The sequence below is a fragment of the Meles meles genome, chromosome 7 (assembly GCF_922984935.1).
Source record: "Meles meles chromosome 7, mMelMel3.1 paternal haplotype, whole genome shotgun sequence".
In the NCBI taxonomy this organism is placed as follows: Eukaryota; Metazoa; Chordata; class Mammalia; order Carnivora; family Mustelidae; genus Meles; species Meles meles.
The window spans coordinates 7,630,148-7,652,971 of record NC_060072.1 but is presented as its reverse complement, the minus strand read 5'-3'; the positions used below and the strand labels follow the sequence as shown (position 1 = coordinate 7,652,971).

Here is a 22,824-nt window from a genome sequence, read left to right as displayed (position 1 = left end):
CGGGGCTTTTTAATGTCTGAAGCCCCGTTCGTAAAGGCAAGATGAAGGAGCCCTGGAATAATGGGGGCCATTCTTTTAGGGTGTACTCTCGCGAACAGTTAATCTGGTGAACATAAACCTCGATCAGTGAAAGCTGAGTCAACTATTTTGCGGGCGTATCGGCCACTGGATCATATTTCAGGTTTTTGGCCAATAGGTGACCAATGTGTAAACCAGAGCATATGGTATTTGACATCAAATCTATGTCTTGGCGTGTATTTCTCACATTGATCTACTTTAATGAAAGTGGGATGGTAATTGCAAGATTCTTTTCCTGTAAAAAATAAAAAATAATCACTGTCCAGTGCACAGAATTCACTCTTTGGTTCTAATAGTTAAGTGGCAGAAAGCTGTCCTCCATAGGATTAGGTGAATAGATACATAGCTAGTGTTAATCACATAAGCCACAACCTATGGTTTAGAGCTGGTACCATCTTTTGCTTGAGACTTTTTTTTTTAATTGAGACTTTGTGTAAAACTATTAATGAGAGGTTTGGTTTATTTATTTATTTATTTATTTTTTAATTTGAGAAAGCGCGCACAAGCAGGGGGAGCAGCAGTGGGAGAGAGAGAAGCAGGCTCCCCGCTGAACAGGGAACCAGATGTGGGGCTCAGTCACAGGACCCTGGGATCATAACCTGAGCCACCCAGGTGCCCATGAAAGTTTAACACTAGATACTGGATTATACATGCCAAGATCTTTGAAAAATATATTCATTATGGTTCATTTTGCCTTAAAGCAGTAAGAAAATTAAACCACTTCCTAACATTAACACTACAGTATATATATATATTGGTGTTTTGAATAGATGATCTGCTTGGATCTTCACAAGTGGATTAAGTTTGGGCAGTTATCCTCATTTTACTGAACTGAAGCCAACATAGGATCACAAGTTGCAAGTCATCAGTTTTAGTTGTATAATTGCTGTCTAGTTCTTTTTCTGTAATACCACCATTAGGTCTTAACTTCAGCTTAGTAGAGTCCTTTTGGAACTTTTCATTGAGCTAAAAAGAATGTTCTTTTCATTAAATAACTTTTTAATAGTCATTTTGGATGAATCTCCACTTCCCTGGAATTGCTGTCTTGTCAGGGTGATAGACAAGCAATAGGTAAATGACAGTATAGCGATAGAGTCTAACATCTTGACTCAAGTGGCATGGGGGCTCAAGAAAGGCAGTGATGGGTCTTTAAAAATGTCATTTGGGGATTTTACTAAGTTTCAGAATTTGAAAATTCTACTGTCTTGAGATGCTCATAAATAGAGCTTTGCATGCCTGTGGTGCTCTTAGTTGCTGTTCTTTAGAAAAACTCTGCAGTGCAGAGTATTGAGTACAGTAGGAAGCTTTCTCATCGGTGAGAGCCGTGCAATCCTAAAGTGAAAACATTGACTAAAGAATAAGTGATTTTTTAAAAGCCTGTTTGCAGTTAATTCATTCAGTAAACATTAAACACCACATGTGAGGATGGAGCATAGTTTCTACCATCATGGAAGGCAAAAAAGCAAGTAATTGTAATATAACATACTAAATTTAGTGACAGTGGTAGGGAGAAAGACAGTGATAGATGTTTCCTGGCAGCAGGGAGGAGCCAAGAGGAAATGTGCATTTGCCCTTAAACATTAGGAGACCTTGAGACTTGAAAAAGGCTTTTATCAAGCGGACTATAGAGTAACTGAGCCATCCTGCCAGAGGGAGCATATGCAAAGGCACAGAATAAAGCTTCTTAATCATCAGTAAGCCTGGAAGAGCCTTTTTGAAATGTGTTTTTAAGTAAGTAGTAGGTATTACACCAAAATGGTTCTGTGGTCAGATAAGTTTGGGGAGTGCTGCATTTCATCATGCCCATACTAGACTAATTCTAGTCTCCCAAGAAAGAAAGGTATTTGGCAGTAATTTGCAAACAGTATTTGACCATGGGGTCCTTTTTCTGTAGTGAGTCTTGAACTGGTAACCCTTGGAACACCCTTTGGAAAATTTTGGGCTCAGCATAAGGTGTAGGAAGAAGTGATTTAAAAACCAAGTTAGGAAGAAAAGCTGGTGGCTGGCTCATGAAAGGTCTTGTATATTCCCATTCCTCTAGGTAGTGGGAAACCATTGGATGATTGTAATCTATTGAGTAAGATTAAATCTGAATTTTTAGTTATCTGTTAAGAGTGGAAAATGGACTAGAGGGCATGTCATTCGTCACATTTTTAAATTTTCAGACACTGGTTTTTGGTTTTGTTGTTGGAAAATTGTTATTTTTTTTGCAACTCACAATAGTCCCAGATACATGACTGATAAACTTTACTAAGTAACACATTTTATAAAAGTAGCATTTAAAATACTTCAAGCTTTTATGACTTTATTTTCTAAAAATAAGGTTTGTTCAGTATTTATTTTTTAAGATTTTCATTTATGTGTGAGAGAAAGAGAGCTTGAGCAGGGGGAGGGGCGGAGGGAGAAGGAGGAGGAGACTCCCCACTGAGCAGGGAGCCCTACATGGGGCTTGGTCCCGGGACCCTGAGATTATGACCTGAGTCAAGGCAGATGCTTAACCAACTGATCCCCCTAGGTGCCCCCTCAAAATAAGTTAATGCAAATCGTTCCCAGTCCTTCTATAGAATTTCCTCTCCACCTACCAACTAGAAATCAAACAAAATTAAGCGAAAGCTCACATTACTATAGCAGTCATTTAAAGAGTAGATGTCATAATCTTTTGTGGTTTCTAGATTTGTTATATTGCTATATGCCACTGAACTGTATTTTGCCAAAGGTGATTGGGTTTTAGTTTTGCTAGATTATTTGCTTACATCTTTTAGTCACATTAAAATTTGCAGTCATTACATTTCTAAGAGATGAAGGATTAATAAAGTATGATCAGTAGATCACTAAAAAAAAATTCATTGGCAAAGAATATGCAGGATGCAAGTCAATCCAAGAAATTGTTTTTGGTTAATAAATTCAGGAATCTCAAATGTAGCACAGCCAAAACTTAACACCTGCAGTCCTATCTCAGGTAATGGCAAATCTCTTCTCTCAGTTACTAAAGCCAAAAACTTTGACTCCTCTTATGCCCAGTATTCAGCCTATCAGTAAATTCTGCTTGGCCCTTTAGACTATATCCAGAATTTGATCACCACCACCCCTGCCCTCCACCATCCTGGACCAAGCTATTACAGTATTCTACTGGACTAGTACTAGATTCTAGCAGTAGCCTGATTTCCCTGCTTCTACATCTGCTTACTTTGAGTCTTTTCTTAATGACAACAGGCAGGGGTGCCTGGGTGGCTCAGTGGGTTGAGTGTCCAATTCTTGATCTTGGCTCAGCTCATGAGCCCTGTGTCTGACTCCGTACTCAGTGGGGAGTCAGCTTGAGAGTCTCCGACCCCCTCCGCCCCTCCCCCTGCTAAAATAAATAAATCATTAAAAAACAACAACAAAACCACAACAGCCAGAGTAGGCCTGTTTAAATGTATCAGATATCAGTCACTCTTCTGTGTAGAGCCTCCAGTGGCTTCCTGTCAGACCCATAACAGTCCAAACTGTGATCTAGCAGTCCCTGCATCATCTGACCTCCTGTTACCTTTCTAACTTCATCTGCTTGTTCTCTTAATTGTTCACAGTGATCTCTGGGAGCGTCAAATACACCTTACCCATCTAGCCTTAGAGACATTTCACTTGCTGTTCCTTTTGGAATTCTCTTTCACCTCATATGCCCATGGTTAACTCCTTTACTTTCTTTACATCTTTACTCAGATGTTAACCATCATTTTTCTGTGCCTATCTTAACTACAGTTTCAACCCTTGTATTCCAGAACTTCTGTAACCTTTTATTTTGTTTTCTTTAGCACCTATGACTATCATCATATTTTACTTAATATTTGCTTATTGTCTTTGCCCAGTTTGTAAGCTCTGTGACAGCTAAGATTTTGGGTGTTTTGTTCATTACTGTGTCCCAAGTACTGAAAAATAGTAGGTACTCAAAAAACACCATTGAGTGAATGAAAGAATGAATAAAAATCATATATTTTGAAAATAATAGCAATATATTTAAAAAAAAATTAGAGGAAGCTAAGAAGTAATTGTATTGAAATTAAACTAAGTTCATTTAAAATAAGCAAATGTCTGCAAACATTTAGCTAAGACCACTTGCTCAAAGTCTGATACATCAGTAATTAATTTTTCTTCCATCATAACCTGAAATTATCGTGGCTAAAGGTGTTTTAGAGTAATGTCTCTGTAGAGCCTGTGAACATAGTATATAGTAAAAAAGAAAACCGAAATCTTCCTGTCTGGAGTGATTCACTGTAGGCCCAGCAGACATGATATAGCCTCATTGCTTTGAGAAATCCAGGATAAGTGTAGTGTTTTTTTTAATTGTGGAAAAAGACACGTAACATAAAATTTACCATGTTAATCATTTTTAAATATACATTGTGAAACTGATTTCTAGAACTTTGTCATCTTGAAATCTGAAACTAGACCCGTTAACAACACCTCTCCCTCCCTTGTCCTGATAATCACGATTCTACTTTGTTTTTATGAATTTCTTACCTCGTGTAAGTAGAATCATAAGGATTTGTCTTTATGACTGGCTTATTTCACTTACCATAATATTTCAAATTTTATCCGTGTAACATGTAACGCATGTAGCATGTAACAGGATTTCCTTTTTAAGGTTGAATAGTATTTCACCATATGTATATTCATCCATTGATTGGTATTTGGGTTGCTTCCACCTCTTGGCTATTGTGAATAAGTTCTGTAAACATGGGGGTGCAAATATAATTCTGGCTATTTTTAACTTAAAATATTTTATACTTTAATATTTATTTATAATATACTTAAGTTATGTGTCAAATGCTCTGTCTCTATTGGAGAAAATTCATTTCATGAATAACTTTATGGTCTGAACCTGTGTATCTTAATAAATTTTTAGCTCCAAGTGCTATACATATTTCAGAAGTTTGCATAGTAGTTTCAAATAGATAAAAAGAATGGGCCTGTAAACTCTGCTGAAAAAAAAGTGTGATTTGTAAATGTTTAGCTCAAAGAAAAGTGAAATGGTATTTGCCTGTTTTCCAAATTCTTTTTATCACTGTCACCACAAACTCATCTTTTTCTAACATACCAAACTCATCTTTTTCTAACATACCTCATCCGAACAGCCTTTGATCAAATGTCCACAATTCTGCTAAACATGTTAAAGACATAATCTTAATATAGTATTAAACACATGTGTTGTACAAAACTGATTAATCAAAACACATACAGTCGTGTTCAATTGTTGTATGAACATATGTGTCTGTAGAGTCAATTTAACGATTCTTTTTAGTTGACTTCTTCTTCTGCACCACTTTATGCTTTTTTTTTTTCCTCTTACCACCTTCTTGGAATCCTGCTGAGAACGTAGAAGGATTCCAATCGCTGGTGACCCAAGATACGCCTTGCTCATCATTATCCACAAAAGTATATTGAGTTACGTGTTTGGGGCTATAGGACTTTGGTGAATAATTGTTAAATGACCTTCTTCTCCAACTGCATTCTTCTGCACAGCCCTCTTCATCTTCCACACCATCTATAAGGAAGGACTTCAACTCGCCATCATCATCAACTTCTTCTGTTTCTTGATCATTCTCAATAACTCTCTGTATGTTTGTATTTCTATTACCAGTCTTATCTGAAGCTGGAACAGATACATAGTTGCTTATCCCACTCTCATCGAATGCCAGGGAGGAGAATGGATTAAGGCCTTTGGGGCCCAGTGAACCATATGGTGTATATCCTGTATCATAAGAAGAAAATCTCTCAAAAACTGGATATTTACTTGAGGTAGCAAAAAAGGATCTTGTACCTTTGCTTCCACAGGAGCTTCTTGGACTATTTAAAAGGTCCTCAAGTGAGTCTTCAAAGAAATGAAATGAAAATGGGTCCCTTTCACCAAAAATTTCTCTAAAGACATCATCTGCCTTACGGAATGTGAAGCCACAGTCAAAAGAATCGTCAAAGTGACTTCTGCCTCTACCATTTAATCCTTCTTGGCCATATTTATCATAAATGTCCCTTTTTTCAGTATTTGATAATACCTCATATGCCTCAGCTACTTCTTTGAATTTTCTCTCAGCTTCTTCTTTATTTTCTGGATTTTTGTCGGGGTGCCATTTGAGTGCCACTTTACGATAAGCCTTTTTAATGTCCTCAGGTGAAGCGTATCTCTGCACTCCTAGAACTTCATAGTAATCCACCATGTTTTAACAGATTGTACGGAAGAGGTGTTCTGGGTCTGAGTAACGAGAACTGTAGTTTCCTCTCAGCTCAAGCTCTCCTGGCGGTGGTGTTAGAAGTAGTGACTGCAAATAGGCACATTTTTACATTGAAGACAGTGTTACTACCATGGACACTGCTAGGAGACATCAGGACACTGATTATGTGGCAAGCAGAGTTACAAGCTTATGTCAGAGAGGTTTGCATTATGGTGTCATTCTGGGGTTGGGGGTGGGATGAGACCTTCCAAGTAGAGCTAGTCCATAGTCATACCAGACCATCCTGACCCTCTGGACTATTTCTCCTGTAGTCTCCTGGAAGCCTCAGACGATGCCTCATAAACTAGAGGGACCTGTTGTTGACCACAGCGTGCCCCTTGCATAATATGACCTTTAGGCTACTGAGCCTTAATAACTTATTTCCCAGTTCTTTGTTTTGGTTTTGAAAAATAAAATTGTGAACCACGTAGGAAAGTATTCAAGTATATGACATTTTTGTTTATTTCGAACAAGAAGCAGTTCAATAGGAAATAAACTTGATTACAGTATAATAAGGACTGTAGGGAGAAGCACTGGATGCTAAGCAGTCCTGAGAGACACCTAGCCCAGACTTGGGCTATTTCAGGGAAGGCTTCCTGAAGTAGCATAATAGACAAGCTTTCTGCATGCCAGTATTGAATGACTTGAGATGATGGTGTCTCTCCACCTCCAAGTTTACTACATCAAAACGTGAAGTTACAGATTTTGAAAAGTGTACACATATATTCAGTATATAATTATTGAATGCCTACTTTGAGACACAGTTAACCACTGATGTTAATAGAAGTAAGAAATTCTGATTTTTACAGTTTACATCATAATATAAATAATAAAAAAGAAAAATAAAATAATGTGAGATAATATGATTGTGCTCCCCCTCAAAAAAAAAAATGGTAGTGTGAGTGGGGAAAAGAGCTACATCAGACTGGTTTTCAACTTTCTACAGTATACCAGTCTACATGTATGTATGTATGAATGGCATACATATGATTATGTTTGCCTGCTGTTGAAAATAACAATAATGGTAATACTGAACATTATTTGAGCTGACCATCTTTAGGTCAAATACTATACCAACTGACTTACACACAGTTTCTCATGTTACTGTTAATAGCATTCCAGCAAAATAAATACTTTGTGCCCATAAGAAGCCTGAGGCTCTTAAAAATAAATTTGTCTAAGGCTACCTAGCTTATTAGTGAAGAATCTGATATTTGAATTTGAATCTATCTGATTCTAAATTCTACTCTTTCTACTCTGTTGCATTTCTTGGACCAGGATTTAAGAGTTCAGGTTCTAGACATTCTACAAATATGTGTTAAGAACCCGTGATACAGATAGGAATTAGAAAATAGAAAATTCTGCTCTCAAGGAATTTATGTAATTGGAAGAAACACTGAAAAACTAATTTCAATAGAGTGTGAGGCTATAACACAAGGATTTACTTCTCATTATTCCTCCTCCCTTGATGTCTTATCCCTCCTAGCTGCTGTGCCATTTTCTCTAATCTCTTTACAGTAAGACTCAAAATTATTGTCTCTGGTTGATGCTGCTGCTCTCGTCTATTCTATTTGTTGGCACACTCCAGTCTGGCTTCTACTTTTTTCCTCCCAGTCTTAACTGAGTTATAATTGACATATATGTTTAAGGAGTACAATATACTGATTTGATAAATGTATACGTTGTGAAATAATTACCAAAAGAAGTTTAGTTATCATCCATTAGTTCACATAGTTACAATTTTATTCTTGTGATAAGAACTTTATTTCCCCCCAAGTAAACTCGGTGCCCAGTGTGGGGCTTGAACTCACAACCCCGAGATCAAGAGTCTCGTGCTCTATTGATTGAGCCAGCCAGGCACCCTGTTTTTCTTGTGATAAGAACTTTTAAGATTTTTGTTTTTAGCAATTTTCAAATATGCACTGAAGAATCGTTAACTATGGTCACTATGTGGTACATGACAGCCCCACAACTTATAAGTTTATACTTTTTGACCACCTTTACCCATTTTGGCTTCTGTCTTTTACATCCTGCTAAAACGTCTTGTCCGGGTCTCCAGTGACTTCTGTGTTGCCAAACCAGTAGTCATCCTTTTGGCCTCCTTGTATTTCGCAGCTCTTGACACAGAGGAGCCCTTCCCTTTAAGACACTTGACTTCCTAAATACCACAGTCCTCTAGTTTTTCCTCCTCTGTCCTGTGCTTTCCCTTCTTACACTAAAATAGTCACTACATTTGATCTACACAGTCTTGGTAGGTAATATCCAGTCCCAAGGCTTTAGATACTACTTATGTGCTTGTGAAATCTTAATTTCTACATCTAGCCTGTTGTTTTACCCCCTGGGCTTCAGATTGCCTATTTGTACTCTTTTGGAATATCCAATAAGTATCTCAGTCTTTGCCATTTCATTTAGTGGTGCAATCATCCATCCTGTTGTTCAAGCCAAAAAACCCGAGAAACATCTTAATTTCTTTTTTATTCTGCATCTAATCAAAAAGCAGACCGGTTGACTTGTGACCTTCAAAATATATCCCAGTCTAATCACTGGGAAATAAAGTCAAATAACAAATAATCCCTGCCTTCCAAAAGTTTATAATAGACTGGCAAACTAATTAGGAATTATGCGCAGTGTCACAGGTATTAAAACAGAATTACGCATGGGAGCATTGAGGAGGGGCAGTTGGATCAGCATCACCAAGGTTGGAGGATTAGAAGGCTTCCTAGAGGAAGTGATGTTTGAACTCCTGGAAGCAGGTAGAAGCCATTTTAGACAAGAGAACTGTATTTTCAAAGTTAAGTACTGTTACAGTACAGACTAGTTAGCTGGAGTCTTCAGGTGTGGCTGCAGTAATGTTTTTTGAGGCTTACGGGCTGGAGGAATGGACAGGCAGATCATGAAGGGTGCTAAGCTAGGGTGTGAAGTGCATTCTGAAAGAAAATTCTAGATTTGTAGTGCTCATTTGAGAAGCTGGAGAGTTAAGGACAGATCCTGAATTTAAACCTGAGTTAGCTGACGATGCCTTTGAGGACACTGAGGCAAAGGACTACAGGGATCACTGTGGAAATAGTATAGTTACAGAGGGTGAATTAAAGACAGGATCCAAGAAAGGCAGATCAACTAGGGGACATAGTCCAGGTGAATCGAAGAGGGTCTATACTAAGGAAATGGCCCTACTTTGAATGGAATTGGATTTTAGAAATAGGACTCAACATACTAGTTTTGCTACCAACTAATTACGTAATTAACGTTTGGGCAAAAAACCCTGTTTACTTAAATGTAGGTAAAAGTATTGTTTGTTTGTGTCCGTTAGACTTAAGCTTACTGTGATAGGAAGCGGTCCAAAATAGAAGGATTGGGTCTTCTGGTATGTCCTCTTAAGGTTAAAAAAAAAAGAATTCGTTAACTTTTTACATTCGATCATTTTGTTGCCAAAACAGTACTATAGACAATGTAGTCCAGTGGTTATGGGCTCTACAAATAGATTGTTCAGATTCTAGTTCTGTCTCAGTAATTCTTCATCTTGGGCAAGTTTCTCATGTGTATCTTTTTTTCCTCATCTTTAAATGGTCAGTATTGTAATAGCATCTACGTCAAACATACATGCTACTATTTGTATAAAGAAGGAGATACTAATACACAGATGTGGTTTCAGCAAAAAAGTGATAATAGTGGCTGTCTCAAGGAGAGGGTACAGAGTAACTTGGGGACAAATGTGGGAGGAAAGCTTTTCCCTGTAAATCTTTTCTATATCTTTTGAGCTTTGATCCATATGAACATGTTACCCGTTCAAAAATTAGTTAAAAATTTAGAATTATACTTTTTTCACACAGCTATAAAGGATAGTTAATACATGTAGGGTCCTTAGAATACCTTCTGCAATGTCATAAACCGTGAATGTTGGCTGTCATCGTGATCATTATTATCAGTGATGCTGGGATTGGAGGTATTAAATACACTGGGTCTCTACTGTCTGTTGTAATAAGGAGAAATGGAACTGCATCCTATATTCTGTGAGCTTTGATTAAGACAAAAGTTGGCTGGGGCGCCTGGGTGGCTCAGTCGGTTAAGTGTCTGCCTTCCACTCAGGTCCTGATCCCAGGGGCCTGAGATCAAGACCAACGATGCTGGGCTTCCTGCTCAGCAGGGAAGTCTGTTATTTCCTCTCCCTTTGCCCCTCCCCGTGCTTGTGCGTGTGTGCATGTGTGCACACTCACGCATGCACGCGCGCTCTCTCTCTAATAAATAAAATCTTTTTAAAAAGTTTGCTTACAGGTGAAGAAAACTTGGTAGTTATACTAAATTCCTCATTGTGTTCCTTTTCTTCGTAATACTCCATCACAGTCAGTTCACCAGCACAGTCCTTGTATATGGACAACCCAACCCGTTATCATCTTCTCCTTCTGCCTTCTCTCCTTTCAAGAAACACAAACGTCAAGGATCAAATAACTAAAAATCAAAGTGGGCCAAAAGTGTGTTGAGGAAAGTCTTTTTTTTTTTTAATAGTTTATTTTTTTTGATAGGCAGAGATAACAAGTCGGAAGAGAGTGAGGGGGAAGCAGGCTCCCCGCTGCACAGAGAGCCCAATTAGGGGCTCGATCCCAGGACCCTGGGATCATGACCTGAGCCGAAGGCAGAGGCCTTAACCCACTGAGCCACCCAGGCGCCGCAGGAAGGTCATTTCTATAGGTGTTTGCAAGTAACACTGTAGGGAATCTGATGTTTAGTTGAGGCAAGGGTAGGTCTCAGGATCGCTTTATGCTCTTAAACACGACTGAGCAGGTGTGCTCAGGTAGCTTAGTTGGTTGGGCAACTGCCTTCGGATCCAGTTGTGATACTGGAGTCCTGGGGTGGAGTCCTGCTTCAGGCTCCCTGGTCAGCAGGGGATCTGCTTCTCCCTCTGACCTTCCCCTTCTCATGCTCGCGCTCTCTGCTCTCTCTCTCTCTCTCTCTCTCATTCTCTTTCTCTTAAATAAATAAATAACATCTTTTTAAAAAAAAATTACTGAGCACCCTCACATCCCTCCTCCTCCTGAACTAGAGCTTCCCTCAGTATGGAGCATTTCAGTGCAGTGGTTTCCTATGGCAAGTTGTAATCTTAGTAGGTCACGGTATTAGTTTCCTGAGGCTGCCATAACAAATAACCACAAACTTGGTGGCTTAAAATAGCAGAATTCTCTCACAGCTCTGGAGGCCACAGGTCTGAAATCAAGTGTCAGCAGGGCTATATGCCTTCCAAAGGCTCTAGGAAAGAATCTGTTCTTTACCTCTTCAGCTTCTGGTGACTGTAGATCTTCTTTGGCATGTGGCCACAACACTTCAGTCTCTGCCTCCATGGTCCCATTACTTCCTCCTCTTCTGTTTTCTCGTCAGTCTGAAATCTCTCTCTACATTTCTCTTACAAGAGGGCTTGTCACTGAATTGAGGACCTACCCAGGTGATAAAGGATGATCTCCTCATTTCAAGATCCTTAATTACATCTGCAAAGACACCATCTCCAAGTAAATTAACAGGTTCTGTTAATATTATAATTAACTGATAATAATTTTAAGGTTTTTTTATCTATAAATTCCTCTTTCCATCTCTTTTTTCCCCAAAGATTTTATTTATTTATTTGACAGACAAAGACCACAAGTAGGCAGAGGCAGACAGAGAGAGAGGAGGAAGCAGGTTCCCTGCTGAGCAGAGAGCCCGATGCGGGGCTCCATCCCAGGATCGTGGGATCAAGACCTAAGTCGAAGGCAGAGGCTTTACCCCACTGAGCCACCCAGGCGCCCCCCTCTTTCCATCTCTTACCTGCCAGAAAATTCATGTGGAAGAAACAGAATTGTTTGTCCTGTAGTGTTTCCCACGTCAGGACTTGGTTGATACATTCCCATGTTGTCCTCTAGCAAGTTCCTCCGCCCTCTGTATTTCTGTAAATCACTTGCCTCATCTTTGTTAAGCTTTCAATGTATGTAGACTGGGCATATTCCCTAATATGTATTCTGTACATTTTCTAAAGCTAGATGCCAGGAAATACTTGTTTTTCCTTTTTCCCATTTTTCACTATCCTTAATTATATTTTCACACTGCCTAGAAACCTTTACCATTTTGTCTTTTTAATCATCTAAGAAGCTATAATTTTTTTCAATAATCCTCTGCAAATGTATTTTTTATTTATTTTTTTAAAGATTTTATTTATTCATTTGACAGACAGATCACAAGTAGGCAGAGAGGCAGGCAGAGAGAGGAAGGGAAGCAGGCTCCCTGCTGAGCAGAGAGCCCAACACGGGGCTTGTTCCCAGGACCCTGAGATCATGACCTGAGCCGAAGGCAGAGGCTTTAACCCACTGAGCCACCCAGGCGCCCCTTTTTTCTTTCTTTCTTTCTTTTTTCTTTTTTTTTTTTTTAAGATTTTAGCCTCTGTAAATTTAACTCAGAGTTAACATTTAAGACTCCTAACTCACTAAATGTGTACTCCTCGTTCCTACCACATAGTCCCTACAAAAACTTTTAACTTGATCCAGACATCACATCCTCCTGTTGTAGCAATGGTATGTTCATGAGGAGGTTGTATAGTAGTTTGTGTTGTTGAGATCAGCAGAGAACACCTACTGGTCAACAGGGTGGAGGGATAAGAGCAAAGATTTTGGAGTTTAATAAACCTAGGTTTGGGGGCGCCTGGGTGGCTCAGTCAGTTAAGCGTCTGCCTTCGGCCCAGGTCATGATCTCCAGGTCCTGGCATCAAGCCCCGCATAAGGGTCCCTGCTGGGTGGGGAGTCTGCTTCTCCCTCTGCCCCTCCCCCTGCTGGTGCATTGGCCCACATGCTCTCTCTTTCTCTCTCAAATAAATAATATCTAAACAAACAAACAAAAAAACCTAGGTTTGAATTTCAGCTTCCCCAGTAATGTGTAACATGGCACAGATTACTTCTTTGAGTCCAATTCCTTGTTTGTAAAAAAGCAATGATGACGGCAGTTAAAATCTTAATTCTGTAATTTGGTATACATATAAAGCCTTTAATGGTCTGATCCTTACCTTTATAATCTTTTCATCTTTCTCCAGCAACACTGACCTGAAACTCTCTTTTCCCCCTAGACACACACACACGGCCTTCTATGACTTCTCTTTTGTAATCTCATTTATAACACCTTCCAGACCCATTTCTCTTTCAACTGACTGATTTTTGTGAAGATTTTTTTTTTTTTTTAAAGATTTTATTTATTTATTTGACAGATAGAGATCACAAGCAGGGAGAGAGGCAGGCAGGCAGAGAGAGAGAGAGAGGAGGAAGCAGGCTCCCCGCCAAGCAGAGAGCCCGACGCGGGGCTTGATCCCAGGACCCCGGGATCACGACCCGAGCGAAAGGCAGAGGCTTTAACCCACTGAGCCACCCAGGCGCCCCGTGAAGATTTTATCTTTAGACAAACCATTAGAGACTCTTAATCTCACAGAACAAACTGAGGGTTGCCAGGGGAAGGGGGTAGGGAGAGGGTGGTGGGGTTATGGACATTGGGGAAGGTATGTGCTGTGAAGTGTGTAAACCTGGCGATTCACAGACCTGTACCCCTGGGGCTAATAATACATTATATGTTAATAAAAAATTATTTAAAAAAAGATTTTATCTTCAAGTAATCTCTACACCCAGTATGGGGCTCTTACTTACAACCTGGAGATCAAGTCGTGTGCTCTACCAACAGAGCCACCCAGGTGCCCTTCACTTGACTAATTCTTTTTTTTTTTTTTTTTTTTAATTTATTTTTATTTGACAGAGAGAGAGATCGCAAGTAGGCAGAGAGAGAGGAGGAAGCAGGCTCCTTGCTGAGCAGAGAGCCCGATGCGGGGCTCGATCCCAGGACCCTGGGATCATGACCTGAGCCGAAGGCAGAGGCTTTAACCCACTGAGCCACCCAGGCGCCCCCACTTGACTAATTCTTATTCAGAGTAGGCATCCCCGGCTTCTGCCACCAACACCTTTTGTGTGCTTCTCTGTTCCCCAGAGCACTGTGTGCCTATCTTCGTCTTTGTACCCATCCCACAACATTGTATTAGTTTCTGTGCTCTCAGAAAAGCTTGTGAATTTAACTCCACCATGGTGTTCGCCATGTAGTGTTACAGTGTCGTTTCGTCTCACCTCCACTAGACTGTATATTCTTTAAAGACCACAGTCCTCATTCTTACCTTGTTTTCTACCATGTGTTCTATCACATGCTTAAATCTTGTTGAATAAATGCTAATAATAGTGTTTGTCATATACCAGGATTAAACATTTTTCATACATGATTTAATCTAGCTCTAACATTTCCAAGGTTAAATGAGAGAGCATGTGTGTATTTTCTCATCCTTCGCATATTCTAGGTAAAAATGTTAATTCTCTTTTTCTGAATTTTAGGACACAGCTTCATAACTACCTCTGTGAAATACCCCTACTCCTTCCTTGCTTTTGTTTGTTGTCTTTTGTTCGCATAGCTCTTGGTTCATACCATAGTCATACTCTGTGTATGTACCTCTGTTATAGCAGTAGACTAAAGTTGCTAAGGGTAAAAATTAGCTCATTTCTATATTCCTAGGGTCCAACACAGTTCCTGACTGCCACAGAGGAAGGGCCATATAAATGTTGAAGGAGATCGAACTGCTGGAGAGAGTTAAATGTATACATACAGTGAGGACTTTCTAGATTATTGTTCCATTTCATTTTATTTTCCTTCAGGATGCATGTCGTGTTCTCAGCGAAGGTACTGCCTCCAGCCCATCCCAGAGAGGAGAATTCCAACCCGATACTTAGGCCAGCCCAGCCCCTTTACACACCCACACCTCCTCAGACCAGGTAAGTCCTTTAAACTGTTAATAACCGTCTCTCTCTTTAGATGCTTCACTTAGAACTATGCTATCCGATAGAATTTTTTGCAGTGATGTAAATGTTCTAGATCTGTGCTGCCCAGTACGGTATCCACCAGCCACAAGTGGTTATTTCATACTTAAAGTGTTGCTAGTGCAACTGAAGAACTTAATGTTTTATTTTACTTTTATTTTAGTTAATTTTAGACTTAAAAAGGCACATGTGGCTGCTGGTACTATGTTGATGGCACTGTCTAGAGTAATAAATACAACAAGCCTTACAATTCAGAATTATCAATGAAAAGTATGTATTTCAGGATATTTTAAAAGAAAAGTTACATTACTTTCTAAGACATAGTTGCTAGATCAAGTGATTCATTCCCTGTGAGCTTATGTTAAAGACTTTTTCTGGGCACCCAGCTGGCTCAGTCTGTGGAGCATTAGACTTTTGATCTCAGCATTATGAGTTTGAGCCCCATGTTGGGCATGGAGCCTATTTAAAAAAAAAAAAAAAAAAAAAAGGAAGGAAGAAAACATGTTTTTTTCTTGAGACTATTAAGTGGTCATTTCATTTAACAAAAATATTGCTAAGGAGATTACATTTCCCCATTGGATTTTTACAGCTTTGAGAAGTGATAACAATGATAAAAAGGCAGTTAAAAGGTGAACTGTGTTGAGTGAATACCATCCCAAACAGGTAGGTAGGGCAAAACCAAATGCTTTGTAGAAAAAGCAGTCAGATTTTCAAAGGAAATTAATTGTTGCTTCTGCCATGGGAAGTTAAATCTGTATTTGCTATGTAAGTGTATAGACTAATAATCTAAATTGCCTTTAGAAATGTTCTTCTTTCACTGTCTGTACTCAGTGAATGATACCAGTGTGTCTCTCAGTGAGGGCTTCCTTTTGCTGATTCTTCCTCAGACTGGAATTTCTGCTGGGAAATCGGCTGAGACTCAGGAAATGCAGCTCACCACTGAAATACACAAGAAATCAGAGTTTTTCAAAGCTGTAAGGTAAGCTTACTCGCATTCCAGTTAGTATTAATTTAAGTATTTCTCAACCTATCAACCTACTTGTAGCCTCATTTAAAAAAAAAAAAGTAGAATTGACATTGAGTTTTACCAGCTTTGAAAATTACTGATTTCTCGTGGTGAGATATTTTTACATGGTGAGCTGCGTTTTCTAGGCCTTGAAACTAGTAATCATATTGTAAAGAGAATGGCCTCTGTATCTAAACTGTTTGCTGTGTATGTTAGGTACATGATAACTGTGTAAAGATGATTGTAAATAAATATACACACATATATTCATAAATGTATTATGTTCATATCAGCTATGAGAGGAGAAGAGATGTCTGTCGTAATTTTTACTCTTCTGGATGTAGGGCTTTAGACATTGGGCTAAGAAGGAATAAAAGTAGATGGAATTTTAAAACAGAATCATCAGTGTTAAACCAGGTATACAGTTTTTGGAAGCAAAAACTATGTAAGTGTCCAAAGTATTAATCGCTTGTCTTTCTCTATGTAGACATAGAAGTGTTGAAATGATTGTGGCGTGGAGAAAGAGTAAATTATTGAGGAAAAAAAAAAAGGCATATAATATATATTTTTTAAATTTCTTTAACAGGGGCAGTCAGTCTGTTAGAGTATAAAATTATATCATCTCCTACTTGGTTTGTTTCAGAAAGTTTCATGTTTGGCCTGTTTTCCCAGTACTTGCAAGTACTTAAAACTTCTGGAAAATATCTCAATCCTTTCTCTAATTATTATACAAGACCCATATATATTATTAGAAGTGTTAGAGAATACAGGTAAAAATATATATTTTTTTAAAATAACTTAAAATTCCACCATTCATAGAAAACCACTCTTAAGGTTTTGGTGTATGTATCTTTCTGGACTTATTTTTTATAGAGAAGTACGTGTGTCTGTGTGTGTGTGTATACACATGTGTGTACTTTGTATACTCATCAGTTATTTCTTAAAAATAAATTCTTAGAAATGAAATTACTGGGTCAGCTCTTTCTGAATTTTGGGGAGCTGTTTCCTTTGGATTTTTCCTGGCCATATCCACCCAAGTTTCCTGAAGCAAAAGTAACCTGGGAAATATGTAGCAAAATGGCTCAGAGATAAAGGAATTCTGTTCTAGGTGTGCTACTACTGCTTGAGATGGAAATAAAAAATCAGACTGACTTTCCCAAGGTCTCCTAGTGATTTTAAAAACTTACTTCCTTAAAGTACGTATGTGTGAATTTACTTATTTATTTTTGAGTAATCTCTAGGCCCAACATGGGGCTTGAACTTGCGACCCCAAGATCAAGAGTCACGTGCTCTACTGCCAGAGCCAGCCAGGCACCCCCAATTTCTTTTTTTTTTTTACATTGCCATCCCGGTGCTGAGGACTAAGTCTGTAGAGACAGAAAATGTCATTTCATCCTCCTGATCACTAATATGTCTACCATTTACCACCCAAGCAGGGAAAAAGTGATTCTGTGCAGGAAGGTAAGTGGCATTCTGAGCTATATGGTGTTACAAACTGTGAATCTACTTTTTATAGTATCTGTGCAGATAGATAGTTACATAGTTCCCAGACATTGCCACAGGAGTAACGCTGTCATCAGGAGAACACCAAGGTGTTCAACTCACATAAGCACTGCAACTTACCAGAGAATAGGAAATTACTGCCTAATAAAGCATTATTTCCAAGAATCTATATTTCTAACATTGTTACATTCCTGGGCACAATTAATCTTGGAATATGTGATATAGTTTATAGCGCTTTCAGAGAATTGGGCTTGTCAAAATGACTTGTCCAACATACCCAGAACCACTTGGTTTCCAGTTACAATAGGGAACAGATTCATCGGGAAGTACTGAGGATACAGCTTTGTGGCCCACAATTTGAGGGAATGCTTTTACCATTTACCTCTTTGTCCCTTATCAGATACAATGGCTGAGGCTGTACAGTTATTGTCAAGTATAATATTTAACATGATGGAAAGGTTGGTCCTAGACTGAGTGCTAGATAATTCCTGAATCTTCTTCCCTTAGAAGTGTCAAAACCGGGGCGCCTGGGTGGCTCAGTGGGTTAAGCCGCTGCCTTCGGCTCAGGTCATGATCTCAGGGTCCTGGGATCGAGCCCCGCATCGGGCTCTCTGCTCAGCAGCGAGCCTGCTTCCCTCTCTCTCTCTCTGCCTGCCTCTCAGTCTACTTGTGATCTCTCTCTGTCAAATAAATAAATAAAATATTTAAAAAAAAAAAAAAAAAAAAAAGTGTCAAAACCAATTAGTTCTCCATCTTTCAGTCATAGTCTAGTTGTAGTTATACCTTGAGCAAGGGGTGTATTTTTTTTAAGTTTTTGTTAAAATGCTTGACTTCAGTATCTAAAAGATCAAGATTTCTTTTGGCACTGTGAGATTTTTACACTATTTAAAAATTAAAGTATATGTCCAAGAAATGACAAATTCCAGGTAGTCTGAATCTGCCTGGACCACTGGGCGAGCTTTTTCAAAACATACATACATGCCATGATCCTATAGACTTACTGAATCAGAATCTCAAGGGAAGGGCTTTTTTTTTTTTTTTTAAGATTTTATTAATTTATTTGACAGACATAGCAAGAGAGGGAACACAAGCAGGGGAACTGGGAGAGGGAGAAGCAGGCTTCCCGCTGAGCAGGGAGCCCGATCTGGGGCTCAATCCCAGGACCCTGGGATCATGATCCGAGCCAAAGGCAGACCTTAATGGTGAGCCACCCAGGTGCCCCAAGTAATACATTTTCTTTTCTCATTTCCTGTGTATCTATGGAATTTTTAAAATAATCCCATATTTGTATTAGTTGTGCATTTTCCTATTCATTGTCTCAAGTAGATTTTAATTCAGAATAAAGACTGAAGTGGTTTCATGTATAAATTGACAAGCGAATAAACCTATACATTTAACCTGTATGTATGGGATTTGTTCATTACTCATTTCAGTTATTGTATGATAATTAGCTTATAGAAATTCCATAAACTGCCATCTAGTGCAGAATTATGGAGTATTTCTCTGTTTTTTAATGCTGGGAGAAAAGTAATTTGAGATACAATGATTTTCCTGTGTTTTAAATACTGATACATTAAAAGTAAATAACTTCTGTTCTCTTTAACCTTTGTGCATTCCCATTCATATTGAGAAATTCTCTGAAGTAAGATCAGCAAGAATCTGCCGTAGACAAGAATCAGGAATCTTACAAAGAACTGAATAATAAGCTTCTGAATTGCTTGAGACTCATTCTTATTGCAGGAGAACGTCAAAGATTTTCAGGGCTTCTGTGTAAATAATTACCTTGATAGGGATAGTGGCTTTCCATGTAAATTTTACTCGTTCATTGTCCTCCCTGGCTTTTTTTTTTTCCTCCCTGGCTTTTGATTACCAGAATGACAATGTCTTTAAGTGAAATTCTTTATGGTGATAATAATTCTATCTAATATTTATATAGTTCTTACTGTTCTTAGTATTTTAACTTACTTAATCCTCTTGACAACTTTGAGAAGTAATTGCTATTATTATCTCCATTTGACAAAGGAGAAAACTGAAAACATAAAGCAGTTTGGTTGCTCTTCCCAAGTCATTCACTAAGTTGTTGAGCCAGGATTCCAACTCAACGAAAGTCTGACTATGAGTCCACACTTAACCACAAAACAGTACGAAACAGTTGTGATGAAGAATACTATCTGGAATTTCTAAAAAGGCTTTTTTTGTCATAAGATTTTTAATAAGAAATTCACCAGAGGGAATTCTTAGTGTAAGAGGTATTTCAAGTTTAGAGAGTAGTATACTTTTTTTTTTTTTAAGATTTTATTTATTTATTTGACAGACAGAGATCACAGGTAGGCAGAGAGGCAGCCAGAGAGAGAGAGGAGGAAGCAGGCTCCCCATGGAGCAGAGAGCCCGATGTGGGGCTCCATCCCAGGACCCCGAGATCATGACCTGAGCTGAAGGCAGAGGTTTTAACACACTGAGCCACCCAGGTGCCCCGAGAGTAGTATACTTTTCTAAATGTGAAATTTACATATCATGAATTGCATAGATCTCAAATTTACATATCATGAATCAGAATTCAGTGCGTTTTGACAAAAGTAGATGCCAGTATACCTCACACACCTCAGTCAAGATATATAGAATGTTTTCATCACCCCAGAAAGTCTTCTTGCTCCAGTCAGTCCCCACTCCGTCCTTAACCATTGCTCCAGTTTCTGTCAACGTGGATTGTTTAGGTTCTTCTTGGAATCATACAGCATGTACTCATTCTGTCAAGCTTGTTTTGCTCAATATATGCAAATAAAATCTATTCAGAGTATTTTTTTTTATTGTTTATTTGGTCACTTCATTTTTTCAGAGAGGGTCTATGTTTTACTTTATAAAGGAAACATTAACTTTTTTTAAACCCTGTTCTCCAGCTAGATAGTAATAGATCAGTTTATAAACTGCTTTCTTGTAGACAATAAAAACTACCTAATATTAAAGCATTCATTTTAAGAACTCTGGTTGAAGATCAGACCATGTTAAAATCCTAATCTAGTTATTTTTTAGGAAATAATTAAAACACATACCTAGGTCGTAGCAAAGGCTTGCATCTTTCCATCCGTTTTAGTCTTTGTAAAACTTTCCTCTTTGGGTTTTCTGCTTGGCTGATTAAATATGAAGAACATTTTTCTTACTTTCTTGAGAGGTCCAGTCCTGAATGTCCAGGAAGAACTTTTCCTCTTAGCTGTAGAGTCTTAGTTGATTGTGAGACTTTGCTATTTGCAGAATCCAGATTGTGACGTGGAGCCATTTGATTGGTAAAGAAGCTTGTTAGAATAGAATAGAATAGCCCCTCCTTAATTGATTCCACATGATAAAATACTTCGTTCTTTACTGCATTACAATGTCACAAAGTTACGAATAGACATTCTTATTACATACCGTTTTATCGGAAGAAATTCAGGCCAGATTGACCATTACAGCGGTTAGTTTTATGACCAAAGGCCATAACAACTGCCAGGTTTACCTGTAGGGTTAAGGTTCATTACTTCGTCACACCTTTTTTATTTCTTCCTTCAAGTGATAAGAAAAGATGTCTTTTTTCTTGACCAAAGAAAATTTTTTGTCATGACCAAAGAGTTCTTTGTTACTTTGAGATTTTAGAAGTTTGGAAGCATTTAGTTAATGATCACTCCATAGTGTTGATGATTCATAAGCTTAGGAAAATGTAGCCAGTGTTTTAAATGTTTCTCATGTAGTCAGTTGTATGAAATTGGATTCAGGAAGAAGAGGAATATCTTTTTTTGTTTTTTAAGATTTATTTATTTGACAGAGGGACAGCCAGAGAGGGAACACAAGCAGGGGGAGTGGGAGTGGGAAAGGGAGAAGAGAGGGAGAAGCTCCCCCAGACCTGGGAGCACTACGTGGGGCTCGACCCAGAGGGCAGACGCTTAACGACTGAGCCACCAGGGTGCCTAGGAGAGGAATATCTTGAAGGGAGTAAAAGGCAGTTTTCCAATCCTGTTCTGATTGTGAAATAATTGTATGTTTTTTCAGAAGTCACTTTCCAGTATATCTCTGTATACGCTTTTTTATTAACGAGAACAGAAGAGAACACGTAGATTAAAGTCATTAAAATTGTGAATTTCCTTATTTCTCAAAATTAAAAAAAAGAATTGATTTCTAATTTAGTTTTATTAAGTGGACTGTAGAGAGAAAGAAGACAAAAAGAAAAGGTTGGATGAGCCACAAATTATAACCAGCCTCTGCTTTTATAAAAGTATTTACTGCTTGGGTACATTGGGAAATGTCCAGTGTTGGGTAACAGTGAGAGACTTAACATGAATAATTAGCAGAGAGATAAATAGTTAAGCTTTTCCTGGACTCTGGTACAAAGTTCAGTATTATGCCCACAAACCCTAGAGGACTCTTAGCCAGCTCAGTTGGGGGCAGGGGCAGAGGAGGTGGAAATGCAGTGTGAGCTCTTCTAGAACTGACTCTGTTGGCTTACTTATCTTTTATTTATTACCAACTTCATCAATAAAAGTATATTTTTTCCCTTGTAGATAAATAAAAATTAATATTTTATTAATGGAATGCAAACTATGGAGTTTGCTAGAGAGACAAACTATACAGAGGTAAAACAACTAGACTGTTCCAAGGCAATCATAAACAACTGAGTTACATGTATCGAACATGAGTACTAAGAAAAATTCAGAGGTCTTTGACCCAGCAATGTGTGTCCTGGGACTGTCCCATAGAACTAAAAGCACCAGTACGTAGGCATAAAAGTACCAGGAAATAAGTACAGAAATGTTTATTATTACAGTGAAAAACTGAAAACAGTATACATGCCCACCAGTATAGAAATGGACCAATAAGTTATGATACATCACCCTAAGAAATATATGGAGACATCAAACAGAACGAATTGAAACTATGCAAGATGACTTGATGGGAGAGATTTCTATCAGGTGTCACTGTGGTAGAAAAGCAAGATACAGAAGAATGTAGTATCCCATGTCTATATAAAACACTAATGACCAAAAACCCCTAAATGCAAGAATATGAGTATTGAGAAAAATAGGAAAGGATACATGCTAGATGACCAATGCGGATGAGGTGTTCATGTGGGTAGGAGGAGGGAAGGGAGGTGACGAATCAAACGGCAAAGGAA

At 38.5% G+C, this 22,824-nt stretch overlaps 2 protein-coding genes across 11 annotated transcripts in view; one reads left to right on the top strand and one right to left on the bottom strand.

The window, feature by feature from the left end:
- The window catches only part of XPNPEP3 (X-prolyl aminopeptidase 3), a 76,202-nt gene that overhangs the window by 897 nt on the left and 52,481 nt on the right, over positions 1 to 22,824 (top strand). The window contains exons 1-2 of one of the 2 annotated variants that reach the window (XM_046012889.1): positions 15,094 to 15,130; positions 16,063 to 16,154. Coding sequence is in view for 1 of the 2 variants with exons in the window: in XM_046012888.1 (XP_045868844.1) it covers positions 15,014 to 15,130 (117 nt within the window). In the remaining variant the exon portion in view is untranslated. Of the gene's footprint in view, positions 1 to 15,013; positions 15,131 to 16,062; positions 16,155 to 22,824 lie in introns of those variants that run through there. The other variant, XM_046012888.1, reaches the window with a different exon arrangement.
- On the bottom strand, positions 1,253 to 21,111 carry DNAJB7 (DnaJ heat shock protein family (Hsp40) member B7). Of its 9 annotated transcripts, XM_046012897.1 has the most exons (5): positions 20,843 to 21,111; positions 18,632 to 18,633; positions 11,588 to 11,800; positions 10,594 to 10,735; positions 1,253 to 6,371 (listed from the first exon to the last, which is right to left on the bottom strand). In XM_046012897.1, exon 5 carries the CDS (start codon positions 6,267 to 6,269, stop codon positions 5,340 to 5,342), a length of 930 nt encoding a protein of 309 aa, XP_045868853.1. In that variant the 5' UTR covers positions 6,270 to 6,371; positions 10,594 to 10,735; positions 11,588 to 11,800; positions 18,632 to 18,633; positions 20,843 to 21,111; the 3' UTR covers positions 1,253 to 5,339. The 9 variants fall into 9 exon arrangements, 8 of the variants coding, with proteins under 8 accessions (XP_045868853.1, XP_045868848.1, XP_045868849.1 ...); XM_046012892.1 differs by lacking the exon at positions 18,632 to 18,633 and having other exon boundaries at positions 20,735 to 21,111; XM_046012893.1 differs by lacking the exon at positions 18,632 to 18,633.